This window comes from Anopheles darlingi, chromosome 2, assembly GCF_943734745.1.
Source record: "Anopheles darlingi chromosome 2, idAnoDarlMG_H_01, whole genome shotgun sequence".
NCBI classification, from domain to species: domain Eukaryota; kingdom Metazoa; phylum Arthropoda; class Insecta; order Diptera; family Culicidae; genus Anopheles; species Anopheles darlingi.
Genome location: NC_064874.1, coordinates 51,044,281 through 51,064,402, shown reverse-complemented (window position 1 = coordinate 51,064,402; position 20,122 = coordinate 51,044,281). Strand labels below are relative to the sequence as shown.

General features: G+C 48.0%; 5 protein-coding genes across 10 annotated transcripts in view; 1 reads left to right on the top strand and 4 right to left on the bottom strand.

The window, feature by feature from the left end:
* The window catches only part of LOC125948337 (catenin alpha), a 6,309-nt gene extending 5,750 nt beyond the window's left edge, over positions 1–559 (top strand). For all 5 annotated transcript variants that reach the window (XM_049674285.1, XM_049674281.1, XM_049674280.1 and 2 more), the window contains one exon: positions 1–559. This exon is cut by the window's left edge and continues 884 nt beyond it. The gene's annotated coding sequence lies outside the window, so the exon portion shown is untranslated.
* A 182-nt stretch (positions 560–741) lies between these two features.
* LOC125948339 (endoplasmic reticulum metallopeptidase 1-like) lies at positions 742–3,699 on the bottom strand. The gene is made up of 2 exons (XM_049674288.1): positions 2,151–3,699; positions 742–2,084 (listed from the first exon to the last, which is right to left on the bottom strand). Exons 1-2 carry the CDS (start codon positions 3,570–3,572, stop codon positions 834–836), a joined length of 2,673 nt encoding a protein of 890 aa, XP_049530245.1. The 5' UTR covers positions 3,573–3,699; the 3' UTR covers positions 742–833.
* Positions 3,700–3,798: 99 nt separating this feature from the next.
* On the bottom strand, positions 3,799–7,101 carry LOC125948338 (endoplasmic reticulum metallopeptidase 1-like). Of its 2 annotated transcripts, none has more exons than XM_049674287.1 (5): positions 6,958–7,101; positions 5,341–6,909; positions 4,751–5,275; positions 4,498–4,691; positions 3,799–4,424 (listed from the first exon to the last, which is right to left on the bottom strand). In XM_049674287.1, exons 2-5 carry the CDS (start codon positions 6,811–6,813, stop codon positions 3,941–3,943), a joined length of 2,676 nt encoding a protein of 891 aa, XP_049530244.1. In that variant the 5' UTR covers positions 6,814–6,909; positions 6,958–7,101; the 3' UTR covers positions 3,799–3,940. The 2 variants fall into 2 exon arrangements, with proteins under 2 accessions (XP_049530244.1, XP_049530243.1); XM_049674286.1 differs by having other exon boundaries at positions 5,341–6,876.
* Positions 7,102–7,326: 225 nt separating this feature from the next.
* Positions 7,327–11,460, bottom strand: LOC125948340 (endoplasmic reticulum metallopeptidase 1-like). Its single transcript, XM_049674289.1, has 6 exons — positions 11,344–11,460; positions 11,118–11,181; positions 9,614–11,019; positions 8,806–9,542; positions 8,447–8,732; positions 7,327–8,371 (listed from the first exon to the last, which is right to left on the bottom strand). The coding sequence occupies exons 1-6, from the start codon at positions 11,350–11,352 to the stop codon at positions 8,204–8,206; spliced, it is 2,670 nt and encodes an 889-aa protein (XP_049530246.1). The 5' UTR covers positions 11,353–11,460; the 3' UTR covers positions 7,327–8,203.
* Positions 11,461–11,826: 366 nt separating this feature from the next.
* On the bottom strand, positions 11,827–19,293 carry LOC125959307 (uncharacterized). The gene is made up of 6 exons (XM_049692126.1): positions 18,920–19,293; positions 15,062–15,434; positions 13,976–14,139; positions 12,178–12,311; positions 12,030–12,098; positions 11,827–11,968 (listed from the first exon to the last, which is right to left on the bottom strand). The coding sequence occupies exons 1-6, from the start codon at positions 19,131–19,133 to the stop codon at positions 11,864–11,866; spliced, it is 1,059 nt and encodes a 352-aa protein (XP_049548083.1). The 5' UTR covers positions 19,134–19,293; the 3' UTR covers positions 11,827–11,863.
* Between the last annotated feature and the right edge of the window lie 829 nt (positions 19,294–20,122).

Here is a 20,122-nt window from a genome sequence, read left to right as displayed (position 1 = left end):
TGAATGAGTTCGTAATAATGTTCGTGGAGGAATGCGCCGGAGTCTACATATAGGAAAACATTAGCTAACAAGTGACAGCTCGAACAGAATGTTAAAAATGTCTGCGCTTTCTTTCCGTATGCACATCATAAGCAGCACTCTATTAGAGAAAATAGAATTCCCCGCATTTTACAAGAAATAGGAAGATGTGGAGCACTCGAGTGTATTTGGAACAGTTGATGTATCGACAATTTATGGATTTATCGTTGTCGTTAGCTTATCGCAAGTTAGAGTTAAACAAAAAGAGAAAAAATATGAGAGATATGATACCCTACGCGACTATGACTTTGCGATCGAATGAATGAAACAACGTAACACTCACTTCCTCCCAAAACCCAACATCAGCTCAACTCCTCAAGATGTAATCCACAAACACTCCACATGCAGTACTCAGCTGTACATGATTCCAATTTTACCGAATAGAGTTTCCTATACATACATCTGTATAAGTACGGATATATTATAAATAAATATACAAAATATTTCATAATCGATTGATAATAAACGATTGATAGAGAAGACATCGTTGCGTGAAATTTTAATGCTTGTGGCTATCGTTAAAACCCCACAAGACTGCTATGTTCGCCATTAATTGTCGAATGTAGTCAGCATGATTGCTTATCTGATGCTGGCTACTACAGGGCAAATCATGAAAAAATAAGCGCACAGGCATACGTATAAACGATTAACTACAAGGACAAAAATAGAAACACAGTTGATGAACCGAAATTTATAGTTGCTTTTATTTTGAACAAGAGACACTAGATTCAGATGAACAGATTTACTTCAAACTTTTAAAAGCTATACAGGTTAACGATCGATACTGATGGTACTACGTGAGCCCATGGTGGAAAGGATTGAATGAATTTGGAAAAGGCAGGCATGAAATGTTCATGATATTCCCAGAAATTTGTTGTAACGCTAATGTCTACCAACGGGATTTGTGCGGCGGATGCCACATCGGTTGCACTTTGCTCAAGATCCAGGACCAACTGGAGCGGTTGGCTGGGCAATCCATGAGTGATTATCACGTAATACGCTTTGTGATTATCCCCAACGGTTAGCTGCGGAGGTAATACGGGGGTGAGATTCCATGCAGTTAGCGTAACGTTTCGCCGAGGACGAACGAGAATAGATGATTGATAACTGCCGGTAAGATTCAACGCCAATCTGCTTCTAACGACAGATCCATCCTTGGTGGTCGTGTTGTTCCGTGATTCTAAGGATAGTTTAACCATCTCAACCGCGTCGGGATGATTCGACTTGGGTTGGGCAAACCAGAGTGAGCTGAAACGCACGGCTGAGGCGGGCAGTCCACAAAACACCTCCGATGTACAATCGCCCATTTCGGATGGTTTGAAGATTGATCCGGCGTTGCCACCATCCGACGAGATGACCTCACGAATCGTAGCCTCATTATGACGATCCCATAGTCGAAACAGATATCCTGCATCGTCTGTGCGAACTGCGCCGTTACTATCGTGCCACTGGCGTAAGGTATGCTGAGCCAGAATCCGTTGTACCTTGGGTGATTGCTGTTGGGTAGCCTCACGATAAGCGAAACCAAGAGGTGTCGCAATCGCAAGCAGCAACGATATCAAAAACAGCGCCATAAGCGTCCCGATTGTACTGCTGTACGGGTTGCGTAGCAAATTAATCCACGGTAGCATGAAGCTGCATACCAGTAGGCTACAGGCAGCCGTTACCGTAGCGATCAGGAAATCGGGATTATCATTCGCACCTGAACGCCCAGCGATAGGTATGAAAATGTTAGCGAAAATATGGAAAAATTGCGTCGTCCAAAGAAGTGCAACGGTGTGCAGGAGTAACCAGATGCCCGACAACACTGTGGAAACGATCTTTGATTTAAAATGCCATGGGTACGGTTCACTAATAAGGGGAATCAGCGCCATGCAAGCGAGTAGTACGCTTATCACGTATGCCGATCGTATACCGGCGATAGTAGCTCCGATCATTATTACGCTCCAGAACAGATAAACACCTGTAAGCCGCGTTTTAACCGCCAGCGATAGTGGCAACGGTGTCTAAAAGGAAAGAATTCAAAAATTAGCGGGGATTTGCTCTTCGTCCTGGCCTTGACGCTATGTTACATCTTTTCGTTGAAACAATCGATGAAACTCCCGATGGGCAATGAAGAGTAAGGCCATCGCCGGTAGGCAGTACAGTCCGACGGTCAAGGTATACGTTGAAAACCATGCCATGGACCGTTGAAAAAGCCGATCCACCAGAAACGCTATACCAAGGTTGAAACCGACGGCAGCTCCAGCACCGACCAGTGTCGCACAGAATCCATGTATTAGGCTTTCCGTGGTAACCGCACGCCAATGCTGGCTTCCAACGTTACGAAGCGTTGACCAGAAGCCCACCAGTAGGCCGAGGAATGCCACTAGCACGTTCATGATAGCTGCCTGCTTTTCTGAGCAATTTACAAAGAAGAGTCCTAGAAAGTCGAAAAAAACCGACTTTCCAACGGACCGCTCCCCCTCTGCAATTCGTTCTAGATACTCTCCGCTGGTCAGCAAGCGAACGAGGGAGAGCACGTTGTCACCGGTGTTTTGCAGGACGGCCGGCGAAAGATATTCTACGGAATCATAGCGCGTGTGATACCGATATCCATTGAAAATATGTGCAAAGTCCAGTCCAGGAATGTGTCCAAAGTCGCGAAAAATCCGAAAGTCCGTATCCGATGGTATGAACCCCGATTGGAAGATTTCCTCGCCGATGGCATGAGCGAACGGATGCCGAACGGCACGAGCATACGCTTCAACCAACCAGGGATGCTGTGGACCACTCTGGAACAGCAACTCCTTCCCACCGGAACCGACCGATTCGAGGTTCAGAAATGCCCGTACTTCTTGTGCCCACCGGTGCTGTGTAATGAAGCCGTGCGAAGCCTGCAACGGTGTTTCCTCTGCTCCGTTGAAGAGAAACACGATCGGATGACGCGGACGTTCCGATCCTCGGGAAAGGACACGCAGAATTTCTAGCATTACCGCACAACTGCCACAGTCATCGCTTGCGCCGGGACTGCTGGCCACTGAATCATAGTGGCAGTTTAGCATCAGCGCCCCAGCGACACCTTCCTGACCGGCCAGCCTTACGATAAGGTTCTGCACATTCCGATACACGCTGGTCATCGAGCTGCCGAAGAAGTTGATACCGTACGCACCGGATGTGAGCTGCTTCTCGTACAGCACTTCCTGCACGGCATGCTTTGTTGCGTTGATGAGAGTAAATTCTCGTTCCAGCAGCTTCACCGCACCTATCTCGTTCGCCGTGGATCCTACCGGTTTGGGGCCAAGGGCATCGAGCGCCACCAGAGTGTTCCATGCACGGGCACCGTTAAAGGCATACGGCAACCGGCCAAGATCACTGTCGGTTAGGGCGGGCGGTAAATGGAAGAAGGAAAGGTAGCTCGCTGTGCCACACAATGCCAGCAGCACCAGCATTCCCCATCCACCGTACCATGGCCACCAGTGCAGATTCGATGTGGTTTTCTGCTTCGATTTCATCTCGCTAAACTACCACCCGCGCGGGTTCTTCACGCTACTAGATCACGATCGCAGCAACCTTTTGCTATCTTTTATCAGTGCACAACGGGAAGATTATATTTATGGATGCAGCCGCCGGCATCCTTATCTGAGCGAGCCATTGACACTTGCCTCTATTGCTGCCTGTGACAGAGAAAGAAAGTATTGAAATTCGACCATTTTGTTTGAAATATTTTAAATTTTTACCTGTTTTACAGAAACTTACAACATTCTCGGAATTTGCTGGTTTTTAAGGAATCCAATCCTTCCTCATCGATATTCCGTTTTAATGGTGTTCGGAATGCGAAAAACACCAGGTATCCCGCCTTAAATTTTCGTTCAAAAACCGTTTAATATTCAGTAATATTCACAACAGCTACAGAAGGTATTACGTGTGCCCACTCCGGAAACTTTTCGATAAGGCCCCGGAAATCGGTCGTATGCTGTTCCTTGCACTCCCAAAACGTGTTTATCCAGCTGATAGCTACTAGCGGTTCTTCAGCACGACGCACAGCCTCTGGATCATACTCAAAATCGAACGTTATATTCCACAGCGAATCCTGCGCCAGTCCATAGGTGATAAGGACAAAGTATGCCCGTTGCCCATTGAACTCCATCATCTCGGGAACAGTGTCCATGAGGCTCCATTTAATCATACGTACTCCAGGACGCGGAACGATAACCAGTGCTGATTGGACACTCGTTTGATGATGGTGGCCAATATGGAAGGCATATCGACGAGTAGCGACGGAAACCTGAGATACTTTTTCGAGCACCAATGTTGGCAAGTGGTCCAGTTCTACCGAAGGTGGAGGTCCTTCGAGCCAATAATGACTAAGGAAGATAAGGGTTGATACGAAATGTTAACGCAAGTTTGATAAAAAACGATATGCCAGGGCAAACATACTCGAACCGAATCTGGTGCCACACGGAGTAGAACGGTATTCCACAGAAGGGCATAGTTTTACAGGTGGCCAACTGTCGCATGGGAGTTATCTCGTGCGGCTTCGCTATACCTCGAAGAACTCGTACCGCATTACGATCCATTTCACGCAACAGATAGCCAGAATCTATGCTTCCATTCGTAACTTGAAGAGTGTGCTGGGGGAAAAATAACATCGTTCAAAATCAAGTAAACTCCATTCAGCAAGACTCCCTACCGTAACATAGTGACGCTGAACGGACGGTTCTCCGTTGCTATCGTCCCGATAGGGGAAGCCAACCTGCGTGCAGCATGCGAGGAGAAATCCGATCATAGCAAAGACTGTCAATCGGGCCGTCAGTTCCGACGATTGCTTCAGCAAACCAATCAAGGGAACGAGATAACTTATGCATAGCAACCCACCGATCGCTACTAGCAGTCCGATCAAGTACTCCGGATTGACCGTGCCACCGATTCGGCCGGTGATGGGGACGAAAAGTTTCATGATCAAATGATAGAAATTAGTTGACCATAGCATAGCCACGGCCTGAAATGCTAGATGCACTCCAAGCCAGCGATGTGGACGACGCTGAAAGCTAAATAGCGAGATAGTAAGAGAGGAGAGCACCGAGCAGAGCAGAATAACCGCCGGTATGTAGGCGCTCCTGATGTTGGCTATCGTAAGGTAAACGATCGCTACAGCCCAGAAGAGGTTGACTCCCAGTAGCCGCGATCGCACGATTTGAGCCAGGTTGAGTGATGTCTGTGAAGCGAATAGAGAAATCAGAAGATACTACTGCAAGTTACAGCCTGAGTGTAGCTATCTACCTCTTTATGTTGTAGCAGATGATTGCATATCCGTTGGCTAAAGCAATGTATCAACATGACCGGGCATCCATATACTCCCAGTATGAGATAAGGCGTGGAGTACCAAGCCATAGCTCGCCCAATAGCATCCAGTCGGTTGGCGATAATCAGCACCACCGCGACACTAAGCATTGTCCCAACGATCGTTCCCAAAAACCCAGCCATCACCTGACGGTTTATATGCCCGAAACCACCAACCCTACGCACCGGTTGCAATAGCTCGGCGTACGGTAGCACCAATGCGAGCAGCGCTAAAGCATAGTTCAACAGCTGGCCTGTCGAGGAGGAGTAGTGGAAAAAGTAGAAGCCCAGGAAGTCAAAGTACACGCTATGTCCATCGGCCAACCGGGAATCATCATCCACCATGGCCAGGTCATCACCGTTCGCTATTTCCCGCGTTAGAGCGAGAATGTTGTCACCCGTGCGTTGCAGTACCGGGAGCGTAAGGAAGTCAATGTTGTCGAATCGCGTATGGTACCGGTACCCGTTGATGCTGTGTGCAAAGTCCATTCCTGGGACGTGGCCAAAGTCTCTAAAAATACGAAAGTCCGTATCCGATGGGATGAGACCGGAGTGGAAGAGCTCTTCTGAGAAGACTTGTCCTGCCGGATGACGGATAGCACGAGCATAGGCCGCTACGAGCCAGGGATGCTGGGGGCCACTCTGAAACAGTTGCTCCTTACCACCGGAACCGGCCGATTCGAGATTGAGAAAGGCGCGGACCTCTTTGGCCCACCGGTGCTGGCTAATGAACCCGTGTGCGGCTTGCAGCGGTGTCTCTTCCGCTCCGTTAAACAGAAAGATGATCGAGTGACGGGTGCGCTCCGGAGAGCGGGACAAGACCCGCAGGATTTCCAGCATCACGACACAGCTTCCGCCATCATCGCTTGCACCAGGACTGCTGGCTACTGTGTCGTAATGGCAGTTCAACATTAGTGCCGGATCGCCATGCTTCGCACCTTCACCGACCAGCTTGGCGACGAGGTTCTGTGCCCTCCGATAGACACTTGTCAGTGGGTGACCTTGGAACCCTATCGAGTAGGCGCCGGAAACGATTTGATGATCCGTTTCGATCTGCTGCACCGCATGCTTCGTTGCCTTAAGCTTCTCAATTTCGCGCCGAAGGTACTCTGCAGCCCGCAGCTCATTTGCGACGGATCCGGTCGGTTTGGGACCGAAATCGTTCAACACCTGCAGGCTTTCCCAGGCACGCTCGGCAATGAAAGCCGTCGGATGGTTGTTGAGATCCGAACTGGTCAGTGCATCCGGGAGTAGCGTGCACAGATAGCTGGAGACGGTTCCACAAAACAGGAGCAACACTATTCCCAACACACCGTACTGTGCGTCGAGCTGGTGCAGGTTTGTCGCGGATTCATCAGATCGGGCGCTCGCTCTGGATGGATCCTCTGTCTTCTGCTTTGCCTTAGGAGACATTCCTAGCTGTGGTCGTTACGGTCGAATACGTAATGAAAGAAGCCAGCGCGCGCCACGGGTTTTCTTGAGATAAATTTACAAGCGGGTGATTACAAGCTATTATTGACCAATGTTATAACACCTTATCAGCTTATCTTTACTCACCGTTCTATGGCTCCAACTGGCTGCTCTTGGCATCGGTATATACTCACGCGTGGCGATAAGTCTACTTTTCAATTGACGCTCCGCGCTCAATCATGAAGATCAGACGCTGTAAAAGCAACATTATCTGGACAACGGCACGGCTATCTGCTCAACAGATGCGGTTCGTTCGTTCTGTTTTGTGCACTGCATCATCAATAATAGACCGGTTTGTGGGCCATTTGTAGGAATGTGACAAACAAGAAGAATGTTGCGACGAGCGCCGGTGTGTCGCTGTATGATAAAAATAATTATTAATTTTGTTCATTAACATATTTCGTATTCGTAAGTAGTCTGTTTAGTAACATGGATGCTGTATCATAGATTTCTTTCATTTCAATTGGGCTCGCTGTATGAAACCAACGAAGCAATTTACATTCTTTTGAATGTTTTGTTTTTATTAGATAACTTCTAGAATTGCTTGTGTCTTGCATTAGGCATCTATAAAACATGCCACACTAGATTATCAAGATGACTATGTGCCAAGGTGCACCCGCTAGGTTAAAGCTTTCAGTAACCAGTAAATAAGAAATGTTTGCTTTAGTACGAATATTCTGGACGTGAGATTCCATATTGCAGTAAGTAGATTTGCCATTCCAACGCCAATACGCTTGGCAATTGTGCGGTTTGACCATGACCGACGATTAAAGGCACCGGAACTCGATCTCTATGAATTCATACCTGGATATAATACCACTAATCAATAATTCCAAAGCCAACGGCCGTGAAACGATATGCGTATAAGTGAAGAACATTAGGCAAGAATCGTGGCGGTTCCTACCTACTCTTTTCCCCTCTCTCTCTATATCTTGCGAAATGCGCTTGAGTATTTAATACATTTAAAATTGGTGTTCTTTAGAGAGATGCAGCAGTAACGCAAGCCTATTAAAAACTATGTAAGAAATCAGATCTATAAGATAATAGATTAGAGAAGATTCGATTTGATTCAAGGGAACCATTCGTCTTGATGGAACATTCCCCATGTGCTCAACTTTTTCGTGATTTGTAATCACACGCACTCACAGTTGTTGTAAGTGAATGAACGACGTAGTGTTCGATAGTTTTAAGGACTCGCGAAGCGTAGCAGGCAGCATATTGTGAGCAGATTAGCTAGAAAAGATGCTTCATTTTGGTTGTTGACTTGTCTTAGGTAAAGTGCAGTGCTGTTCTTCGGGACAATGGAACAGAAAGAGTTTTGTCCAAGAACCACCTAAAAAGTATAGCTATAAACGGCAGCGACAGAAGGGACGACGTGGGCCCAGCTAGGAACTCGCGCCAAAAGGCGATTGAACACGGGCGTGTGCTCTTTGTGGTATTCCCAGTGTGTCGTGGTTACCAGCAGATCTACCAACGGTCCATCATAATTCTTCAGCTCATGCTGGTTAAACATGGATACAGAATGGAAAAGAAAGCTGTTAACTCTGTTAAAACAAACCATTTCGCTAGTACTAACCCGAATATCCAACGTTATGTTCATTGCTTCACTCTCGACACCGGCCGTGAGCAGTACAAAATGGCCCCGTTGACCATTGAACTCGATCGCAGTAGGAATTTCGCTCAGCAGGCTCCAACGTCGCAGCGTGGAACCAGCTTTCGGTCCAATGATCAGCGACGCCTGGGTACTACCGTTCAGCACCAGATGCAACCGATGCTCGTGATCATTCAGCTTTTCCTTCTCCCGTAGCGAGACCGTCACTGCTTGCCGAACGATCGGTGGCAGCCCGGGTAACCAATAGTTTCTAAAGGTAAAAGAAAAACCAAAACATATCCCGGTTAATTGGCAGAGTCAACGCGTCACTAGGCTCTACTTACTCGAACAAAACCTGATGCCAAATCGAGTAGAATGGAATGGCACAAAATAGTTCCTTTTCGCAGGAAGGAATCTCGCGCATCGGTGTTACGCTGTCCGGCATTGCAATGCCCTCTATGGTTTTCTTTGCGTTACGATCGAGTTCCTGCAGTAGGAATCCGGAGTCGGTGTACCGTTCACCGCCATTGTAATCGAAAAACTTGCGCACCGTGTGAGTGATGTAGTGTCGCTGGACAGCTGGAGCCTTCAGCGCATCGTCACGGTAAGGAAAACCTACATGCGTCGAGGAAGCAAGGGCTAGTGCGATCAACGTAATGGCTACCAGTTCGGCGATAAGTTTGTCCGTTTTCTTCAGCAGAAAAAGCAGCGGCGTGAGGAAGCTACAGGTAAACAGGGTTGCAAACGAGGCCATCGCGCCAATGATCATGTCCGGATTAATGGAAGACCCGATCCGGCCCGTGATCGGTACGAACATGTTCATCAGGATGTGGTAGAACTGAGTGCTCCAGGCGAGCGCACCTATTTGAAAGAATACGTGCACGAGCAACCACTTGTTGACCGAGTTCTGGAGGCCCAACATCGAGATGAGTGTACTGGAGCACAGCGAGAACAAAATTAATACCATGAAGATGTACGCCAACCGATAACCAGTAAAGGTGATACCGAGCGTAATCATTCCCCAAAACAGATTCACTCCATTCAACCGTGCTTGAACTTTCAAGGCGAGACTCAACGGTGTCTGGAATAACAAGAAAAGGAATCGGTAAGTAAACTGGTCATCGGGCATGTGGTTTCCCTGTAAATATTTACCGTTTTGCTACCGAAGAGACGGTTGCACAAAAGATGAACCAAACACTGACAAAGCAGTGCCGGGCAGCAGTAGATGCCAAGGATAAGATTCGTTGAAGAGTACCAAGACATGGAGCGCCCAATCGTGTCCAGTTGCAGTCCAATGAAGAAGCACAGTAGCCCGCTTGCTCCCGCTCCCAGAAAGGTAGCCAAAAATCCGGTCACCGTTTCGGACCGGATCTGTTTGCCATGCGTGCCACTGGTGGATCGTGCCAGGGACAGGAAAGGGATGATGATCGACAGCAGTACCACGCTCAGATTAATCATGAGACCAACGTCGGCCGAGTAGGAGACGAAGAAAAGCCCGAGAAAGTCGAAGAATACCATCTGGCCTTGGGCAAACCGTTCGGTGCTGCCAAGTTCGTCACCATTGGCAATCGTTTTCGTGAGTGCAAGAATGTTGTCCCCGGTGCGCTGCAACACCGGCAGCGGAATGTAATCGATCGAATCATATCGCGTATGGTAGCGATACCCGTTAGCCGTGTGGGCAAAATCCATTCCCGGGATTCGGCCAACGTCGCGAAACACGCGAAAGTCCGTATCGGAAGGGATGACACCGGATTGGAATATTTCTTCCGCCGCTGCCTGAGCGTACGGATGGGGAACCGAGCGGGCGTATGCCTCGATGAGCCAGGGATGTTTCGGGCCACTCTGAAACAGCATTTCCTTTCCACCGGAACCAGCCGATTCGAGGTTAATGAAGGCTTGCACATCCTTTGCCCAGGGATGCTTCGTGATGAAACCATGGGATGCCTGCAGGGGTGTCTCTTCGGCACCGTTAAACAGAAAGATGATCGAGTAGCGGTTCACTTCCGATTGGCGCGATAGGACGCGCAAGATTTCCAGCATCACAGCGCAGCTTCCGACGTCATCGCTGGCACCGGGCGAGCCGGCCACGGAATCGAAATGGCAGTTAAGTAATAGCGCATGGCGCGTAGTCTCCTCACTGCGACCCGCCAGCTTCACCACCACATTCTGTACATTCCGGTATACGTTGGCCGCCGATTTGTTCATGTAGACACCCACGTACCCGCCGGACACGATCTGATTGTGTACGGTCAGCTGCTGATTACGGCTTTTCAGCTGATCGATGTAGGAGATCTCTCGGTTCAGGAAGTCCACGGCTAGCACCTCGTTCGTGTACGAACCGGTCGGTTTGGGACCGAAGTCATTCAGTATCTTTAGATCCTTCCATGCGCGCTCCGCAATGAATGCCTGTGGGAAGTGGGTCAAATGGGCGTTGCGCAACCCGTCCGGTAGGTGAGAGTTGGTGTAGTTCGTGATGTTGCCAACAAAGAGCACCAGGAAGATGCCCCCGATACCCCACCACGAGGATATGCTGTGGACACTCTTCGCCTTTGAGTAGTCTGGTTCCGCAGGGAGCAACAAATCGATTTGAATAGTTAATGGTAAGCCGGTTTCGAAGTATTAGTTTTTGCGAAATCTATCACAAACCGCTACCTACCAACATCGGGGTCAAGAACCTTCATCTTTGGCTTTGTGTTTTTCCTGTTCGTCTGGCCAGGTGGCTTTTCCGGCGAAGCAATGAAAAAAGCAGAAAAAACAACATAAAAACACATTGCCTCTCCTCCTTCGTGCTCATCGATAACTCCCACCCACCCCAACGATGAGCAATGAAATATTTATGTAATACCAACATCGATTGGTGGGACCCGGCAAAGTGGACTTACTTGAAACATGTTTCTGCTTCGAATAATTTATGCTTTTTGCAGCGACGAGTATGGGCGAGCCGGGTCGGGTTTAGAGATCCTCCCGTTCAAAATCGCAACTTTTCGCTGGAATTTTGGAGATCCTTTTGTTAATGAGGTCACACTAGCTAACCGGCATTTCATCAGGGATACCGGGAAGAGAGCCGACGGCAAAGCTTATCCTGTATACTAGGATTAATCGATGATTTTCGCAGGAGATTCCGACTCACGTACACTTAAAACTATGCGCACTTTCCCCGCCAATTGCATACTTGCTAGGCAGCGAAGAAAACCAATGGTTTATCTACCATTAACAAGATCGATTTCGAGGTCACTCGCTAAACCGCTTGACGTGGACACTTCTGACGTGCGCTGTTTGGCGGAACCGTGAAACCGCGACCCGAATCCGAGATTCGAGAAAAGCAAACGCCTACGACAAAATCGGCGAAAGGATTACACCTTGTCCACCGTCTCGTCGGCTAGCTTCTTAAAATTTCGGCAGTTAAATGAGTCCAAGGATGAGAGCGGATACGGATGTTCCGCATGTGAGTTGCACCGATAAGCTCATTCGTATTCTTATTTGCAGATGCCCTTGCTGTGATGATTGCTGGAAGGAGAAATCAATCGTTAAATAGATTTCTTGCAGAATCACGGACTCTAAATCTTGCCGGCTTCAGATGATTTCCTCCCGCCGCATCTCGGCCGCAGATAGATGGGTTCCCGGAGTTTGTAGGATCCTTTTAGGAAAAAAGAAGAGTAAAAGGAAAAGACATAATCAAGTTCCACTCTCTCTATCATCTAAATTCACTTTATCACCTTTATCTTTACTGCGATGCTCCCGAAATGTTCAAAATAGCTAAAAATTTCCACTTTCCCCAAAACAACCCGGGTCGTAGCCCTGCTTTGATGTTCATATTTTATCGACCAGCACTGTGTTTGTCTTTTCTGCCCTTCGGAAACGACACAACTCACCAAACACAACGCACAAACGCGAGAGCCGGCCTTATCGTTCTATCGTTTTCCTACTTCCGCTTCTACTAGTTCTTCTTGTTCTTGTTCGGAGTGAAAAGCGAGGGCTTCCCACATTTTCCGCATTTTCCGTGCATTTTCGCGCGATCCAAGAGTGAATTCAAGTCGTTTGCAACTCCCACCGTCGTTCCCGATGGAAAAGAAGAGAAAGTGGAAAAATGCGCTCAAATTCACGGAACGAAACGATCGAAGAAGGCGAGGATGGATCTACGGAATGGAGGATGGCGGATGGCGGATTATACTCTTCACATTTCCTAAACGGATCATTCTACAAGATCCGGTTCATACAATTAACTACGCAGATATCTTTGGTTTCGATCCGGGTGCCTCCGAAGGAAGCCATCTATCATCGGGCAAGTATTAAGATTCGTGATTCTTCAAGAATCGGTTGCACTAACGATCGTATTTTCTTTCCAGCTTGGAGCTCACGGCTCCTGAACATTCCGGCAATTGCGGATAACCGATACCAAATGTAACCGAACAGGTGATTGGATTGATTAGGACCGAATGGTTAGGTGCATCCGGAACATCCGTGCAGTAAGATCCTCATCTAAGTAAGACTCGGGAAAGCATATGCGGAATCGGCACTTATACCCGTCCACTAGAGTGCGACTTTTCATCAAAGAGCATATGTTGGAACAACGGATCAACGGTTCGAACGTTGGACCGTGGGACGATTGAGAATTGTTCAACTAGAACTGCTCTTACGGATGGAGTACTAGCAAAGATCTGGGAAACATCCTAGTGCTATGCCCTTTCAACCTGCTCATAGTTCAGTAGAGGGTTTCTGCTGGTGAACTGCTCGTCTATCTTGTATGATGATAATAGGGGAATGTCTGAAATGAGTTCTGATATTGTGAATATAACGAATCAGACCTTCATCCAAACCATCAAGACAATCCAATCTGACCAAGATCTAGGACAAATCTGATCCAGATAAACCAAATGAATTGGAAAATCCATCTTATTATCATCTTATATAAAAGAGATGAGGATACATCTATTATTAACCATCTCTTGTACGAAAAGTGCATGTTCACACTTTCTATCGTTTTTATTCAGTATTTTCAATACTATCTAACTCTCTATTACTAATCTTATTACTATACAGCTAATTTACAAAACATTTGCTCGATGTTAAACGTGACCAAATCGGAACTGACGATGTTAGTAGTTCTGTAAATATGAAAATTTGGCAAATGGTATTCATCATACCCTTCTGGTCATATCGCCGGCTGGTCAAAAATGTCAATTTGTTGGACGCTCGTAATCCGCTTGCCTGTGAGAAGATTTCTGTTGCTATTTATCTTAACTATCTTATACGCTACGGTTAGCAACCAGCTATCTTTTTTTGTGCCTTATCTACAATTCTTATTACATCTACAATATTATTACAGTCTCTGTTTCCCATTGAACACGCAAATGATCGGTTGTGGCGAAAGAGGTAAATCCATCGACGCAGAACTGTGCTAAGGCCACTTTCAATTCTCTCTGCACCGCAGCTACATTTTTGCCAACCCTTGATGGCCCTCCCATCGATTAAATATCACTTGATGGCCCTCCCATCGGTAGGTCGAGTGTTTACGGAGGTTGCCGTGCCGTCTTACTGCTGTAGCTAAGTGCAGCAGCAGATGCCGGGGCATTAGCACCATACCGCATGCCTCCTGGTACCACTCAAGGAACCCTGCCAATAAAATCTGCGCCTCGTCCAGATAGCCGCTGTACAAATCAGAACTTAAAATTCTAATGCTAGCGAAAAACCGAGCAAAATTTAACTCCCAATCAGAGTTATCGCCTGGCCATAACACAATTTGAAGGTGTTCAAAATAAACTGCCAGTGTAGCCTATTAAGATCCTGTCTCGATTTCACCGCAACTATTTCCTCAACATCAATTTCCGAAGGAAGTTGGCTAGCCAAAATTTTCATAGTTTTCAATTTAAAACATTTTGTGGCCTCGCGGCAACACTCCACTGCACTTGCGAACATATTATCATAGATCAAGTGCAGGTCGTCGCTGCATGAGACGTCCCGCACGAGATCTAGATTTGTAATTGGAGCTAATGGAGCGTCACTCCGCTGGTGGGGATGGTGGCCAGTCCTGTAGACCCCCGCTCGAAACTCCTCATTGGTTCGAGCGGGGTCCGAATCCGTAATTATCCTATCCGTAATTATCCCTACAATGTTGTGAACCTCCAAATAAACGCCGTAACTCGTGCACATGGCACAAGCGTTATACCCTGTTGCACCAACAGTTCCTGAAAATTAGTATGGAAAAAATGTAAAAAGTTATGTTAATTAATACGTTCAAACCGATTCAACAATCAAAGCAACTTACCTGTTAATAGCGAACGCGCCTGAAGATCCACCGGGAAGAACTGCAGTTTCACGGCAAAATTTTGCTGGAGCTACATACAGTTTAAAAGTGTGGATACCGATACGACGTTCTTGCCCGATTATTTCTAGAGAAATCACATTATTTCTAAATGAAACACTGGCTTCGAAAGCCTTGCGAAGTCCTGCAGCAGACTTCTTGCAGGCGAGAAGAACGCTTTTGGGTCGGTGCCGAGCATACGAGCACCTAACCAAAGCTTCAAGAAAAAAGCATAGTGAGAGGCGTCAAAACTGTCCCCTTTGAAGTGCAAAATTCCCACCAGGAAAATGGAAGCATACTCTTTCCGAGTGATGGCTGCTAGCTTGGCTTGTGGTATTTGCCGAGGTGCCTCGGCCGGCAGGCAACGACACAGGGCCTTAGCTTGGCGTAATACGCCGTTCTTGCCCTTAGCCAACTTCATAATGCGAGGCATGATGCTTCCATATAGCCCGTGCACCAAGTCACACGCTATAACGTCCTTGACCGGATGGAAGGACGCTAATCCGTGGACCGGCGACGGCCTGCAGACAAACTTCCGCTTTGTCGGAGGCTCAGCAAAGCACTCCGTCGCCCGCTCCGGACCTTCTTCTAAAGGGTAGTATGGTACACGGCCTACCATTACGGTTTCGCAATGCCCTTTCGGGCAAGCATCGTACCCACTAAGTTTAGTTCCTAAAACACGACGGCGGGTAAGAAGGAACAGGATGAGCATGTTGGGTTAGCTCCCAAGAGGAAATGAAAAGTAAAATCTTACCCATCGCCAGGGCACGTGCAGCCACATCCCCGATGAAGTGCGCCAGTTCAAGGGGGACGCACGATCCGTCGCCGCGCCCGGTCGGCAGCCCGGTCCGGACCGCTTCGTTCGCGCTTGCCACGAACCACTGCAGAAAGTCTGCATCTGTCGGTTGATGCTCGCCGACAAAGGCGCCAGCCGTGAGTACTGGCCCCCGTGGCAGTGCGCGACACATCAGCAGCCAGCAGTGCTTTTGATACGGAACTCTGCCCGTAAAAGTGCCGTCCACGCACCACTGAAGCCGCAAGTTGGCGAGTCCGCGCTTCGAGTACAGCTGTACTAACACTTTTGCTGAAACAAAAAACAGGCAAACAGACTATAAAATACCAGTAGACGGCGGTGGAGACGGCGGTGGAGACGGTGGCGAAGACGGGGGTTGAGGCGGCGGCGGAGGAGACGGAGATGGAGATGGATCGAAGGAGGAGGTTAGGGGAGGTGGTGGGGCTGCTGGACCGGTGGTGGAGCAGCTGCAATTGGCCGGGGAGGGATGGCGCTGCGTCTGGTTGGCGTTTTGAAGGACCTTCAACGAGTTTACTAGCTCGTTTATTAGCTGGTTTTCTGTGGGAGAAAACGAATTTTAGTAAAAACAGATAATCTTAACGACAAAACTATACACTCTTACTCTGGTTTAATGTATGCTCTATCCTTTCCCTTGCCGCTTTATCGTTTTTCGCCTCTTCCAACAGGTGCAAGACTTGTTCGGGAACATCGTTCATCCTGAGGTGTCTGATATCTGGCTCTGATCTGATCTGGTGATCTGGGTCTGATGAGGTGTGGCTTGTTGGCGAGGAATAAACCGGTGATACGAATTCGCCAAACGTAGGCTACTTCGGTTTTTGACCAGCTTAGCCACCGAATCAGGACTCAGGCTGGTACCCATCGACACGGGGACAAAGAATTTGAGACAAAGACGATTGAGAATTGTTCAACTAGAACTGCTCTTACGGATGGAGTACTAGCAAAGATCTGCGAAACATCCTGGTGCTATGCCCTTTCAACCTGCTCATAGTTCAGTACAGAGTTTCTGCTGGTGAACGGCTCGTCTATCTTGTATGATGATAATAGGGGAATGTCTGAAATGAGTTCTGAAGTTGTGAATATAACGAATCAGACCTTCATCCAAACCATCAAGACAATCCAATCTGATCAAGATCTAGGACAAATCTGATCCAGATAAACCAAATGAATTGGAAAATTCATCTTATTATCATCTTATAAAAAAGAGATGAGGATACATTAATTATTAACCATCTCTTGTATAAAAAGTTCATGTTCACACTTTCAAACGTTTGTATTCAGCATTTTCAATACTATCTAACTCTCTATTACTAATCTTATTACTATACAGCTAATTTACAAAACATTTGCTCGATGTTAAACGTGACCAAATCGGAACTGACGATGTAAGTAGTTCTGTAAATATGAAAATTTGGCAAATGGTATTCATCATACCCTTCTGGCCATATCGCCGGCTGGTCAAAAATGTCAATTTGTTGGACGCTCGTAATCCGCTTGCCTGTGAGAAGATTTCTGTTGCTATTTATCTTAACTATCTTATACGCTACGGTTAGCAACCAGCTATCTTTTTTTGTGCCTTATCTACAATTCTTATTACATCTACAATATTATTACAGTCTCTGTTTCCCATTGAACACGCAAATGATCGGTTGTGGCGAAAGAGGTAAATCCATCGACGCAGAACTGTGCTAAGGCCACTTTCAATTCTCTCTGCACCGCAGCTACATTTTTGCCAACCCTTGATGGCCCTCCCATCGGTTAAATATCACTTGATGGCCCTCCCATCGGTAGGTCGAGTGTTTACGGAGGTTGCCGTGCCGTCTTACTGCTGTAGCTAAGTGCAGCAGCAGATGCCGGGGCATTAGCACCATACCGCATGCCTCCTGGTACCACTCAAGGAACCCTGCCAATAAAATCTGCGCCTCGTCCAGATAGCCGCTGTACAAATCAGAACTTAAAATTCTAATGCTAGCGAAAAACCGAGCAAAATTTAACTCCCAATCAGAGTTATCGCCTGGCCATAACACAATTTGAAGGTGTTCAAAATAAACTGCCAGTGTAGCCTATTAAGATCCTGTCTCGATTTCACCGCAACTATTTCCTCAACATCAATTTCCGAAGGAAGTTGGCTAGCCAAAATTTTCATAGTTTTCAATTTAAAACATTTTGTGGCCTCGCGGCAACACTCCACTGCACTTGCGAACATATTATCATAGATCAAGTGCAGGTCGTCGCTGCATGAGACGTCCCGCACGAGATCTAGATTTGTAATTGCAGCTAATGGAGCGTCACTCCGCTGGTGGGGATGGTGGCCAGTCCTGTAGACCCCCGCTCGAAACTCCTCATTGGTTCGAGCGGGGTCCGAATCCGTAATTATCCTATCCGTAATTATCCCTACAGTGTTGTGAACCTCCCAATAAACGCCGTAACTCGTGTACATGGCACAAGCGTTATACCCTGTTGCACCAACAGTTCCTGAAAATTAGTATGGAAAAAAATGTAAGAAGTTATGTTAATTAATACGTTCAAACCGATTCAGCAATCAAAGCAACTTACCTGCTATTAGCGAACGCGCCTGAAGATCCACCGGGAAGAACTGCAGTTTCACGGCAAAATTTTGCTGGAGCTACATACAGTTTAAAAGTGTGGATACCGATACGACGTTCTTGCCCGATTATTTCTAGAGAAATCACATTATTTCTAAATGAAACACTGGCTTCGAAAGCCTTGCGAAGTCCTGCAGCAGACTTCTTGCAGGCGAGAAGAACGCTTTTGGGTCGGTGCCGAGCATACGAGCACCTAACCAAAGCTTCAAGAAAAAAGCATAGTGAGAGGCGTCAAAACTGTCCCCTTTGAAGTGCAAAATTCCCACCAGGAAAATGGAAGCATACTCTTTCCGAGTGATGGCTGCTAGCTTGGCTTGTGGTATTTGCCGAGGTGCCTCGGCCGGCAGGCAACGACACAGGGCCTTAGCTTGGCGTAATACGCCGTTCTTGCCCTTAGCCAACTTCATAATGCGAGGCATGATGCTTCCATATAGCCCGTGCACCAAGTCACACGCTATAACGTCCTTGACCGGATGGAAGGACGCTAATCCGTGGACCGGCGACGGCCTGCAGACAAACTTCCGCTTTGTCGGAGGCTCAGCAAAGCACTCCGTCGCCCGCTCCGGACCTTCTTCTAAAGGGTAGTATGGTACACGGCCTACCATTACGGTTTCGCAATGCCCTTTCGGGCAAGCATCGTACCCACTAAGTTTAGTTCCTAAAACACGACGGCGGGTAAGAAGGAACAGGATGAGCATGTTGGGTTAGCTCCCAAGAGGAAATGAAAAGTAAAATCTTACCCATCGCCAGGGCACGTGCAGCCACATCCCCGATGAAGTGCGCCAGTTCAAGGGGGACGCACGATCCGTCGCCGCGCCCGGTCGGCAGCCCGGTCCGGACCGCTTCGTTCGCGCTTGCCACGAACCACTGCAGAAAGTCTGCATCTGTCGGTTGATGCTCGCCGACAAAGGCGCCAGCCGTGAGTACTGGCCCCCGTGGCAGTGCGCGACACATCAGCAGCCAGCAGTGCTTTTGATACGGAACTCTGCCCGTAAAAGTGCCGTCCACGCACCACTGAAGCCGCAAGTTGGCGAGTCCGCGCTTCGAGTACAGCTGTACTAACACTTTTGCTGAAACAAAAAACAGGCAAACAGACTATAAAATACCAGTAGACCACCCCCCCCCCCCCCCCCCACCACCACCAGCATTGTCCCGATGTCTCGTGGCCAGAAGACCCCTCCCAAGACGTGATGGATCGCTATGTTGCGCCTGTTAAGTACCTCCTTGGCCGGCCTTATCGCTTGCTCCCCACTCCTATTCAAAGCGTCCAGTTCGGCATTGATGGTGGCCGCATCGCTCAAACTGGCCTCTGCTCTTGCCAAAAATCGTACACTCCACACTGCACTTTACGTGGTACGGTATAGCCGCACATATCTTACCTTTGCCACGGTGGCATCCATTTCCATTTCCAACAGCTCCAGAACACGGTCACACGCACGAGGCAAAGAATCGACAGAGCAACGCTTACTTGGATCGCTGAGACCCACCTTGGACGCAAAGTGCACGGCAACCATGGGGCAAAGCCTACTCTTTGTCCTGGCCAGCTCCTTTTGTGCGCAAGCCTAGTCCGCTAGTAAAACACGCACACACTCGGTCTCCCTTTTCAGCCATACGCGGCCCTTTTAATGGCAGATTTGAGATACATCATGGGGTCGCCAGTATACAACTTGAGCTCTAAACTCACGTTACAAAATATCCGGATAATATTATCCAGCTCGCAAAACCGTACCTTGGTCCTCTTTGCTCGCCTCCCCGACCAGGAACACTCGGCCAGCAGCTCTTTGCTGAACCACAGGTGAACGAACCTGTGGCGAGCGGGATGCAGCTCCCGAAAGTGTCTTTTCACCGCTTCCACTATCTGTGGCTGCTCCAGCGATCGGTTGAACGCACAAAGTGCGTCCAGAGAAACCACAGGTAGTGGAAGCGGGGGATTGGGGGGAGTA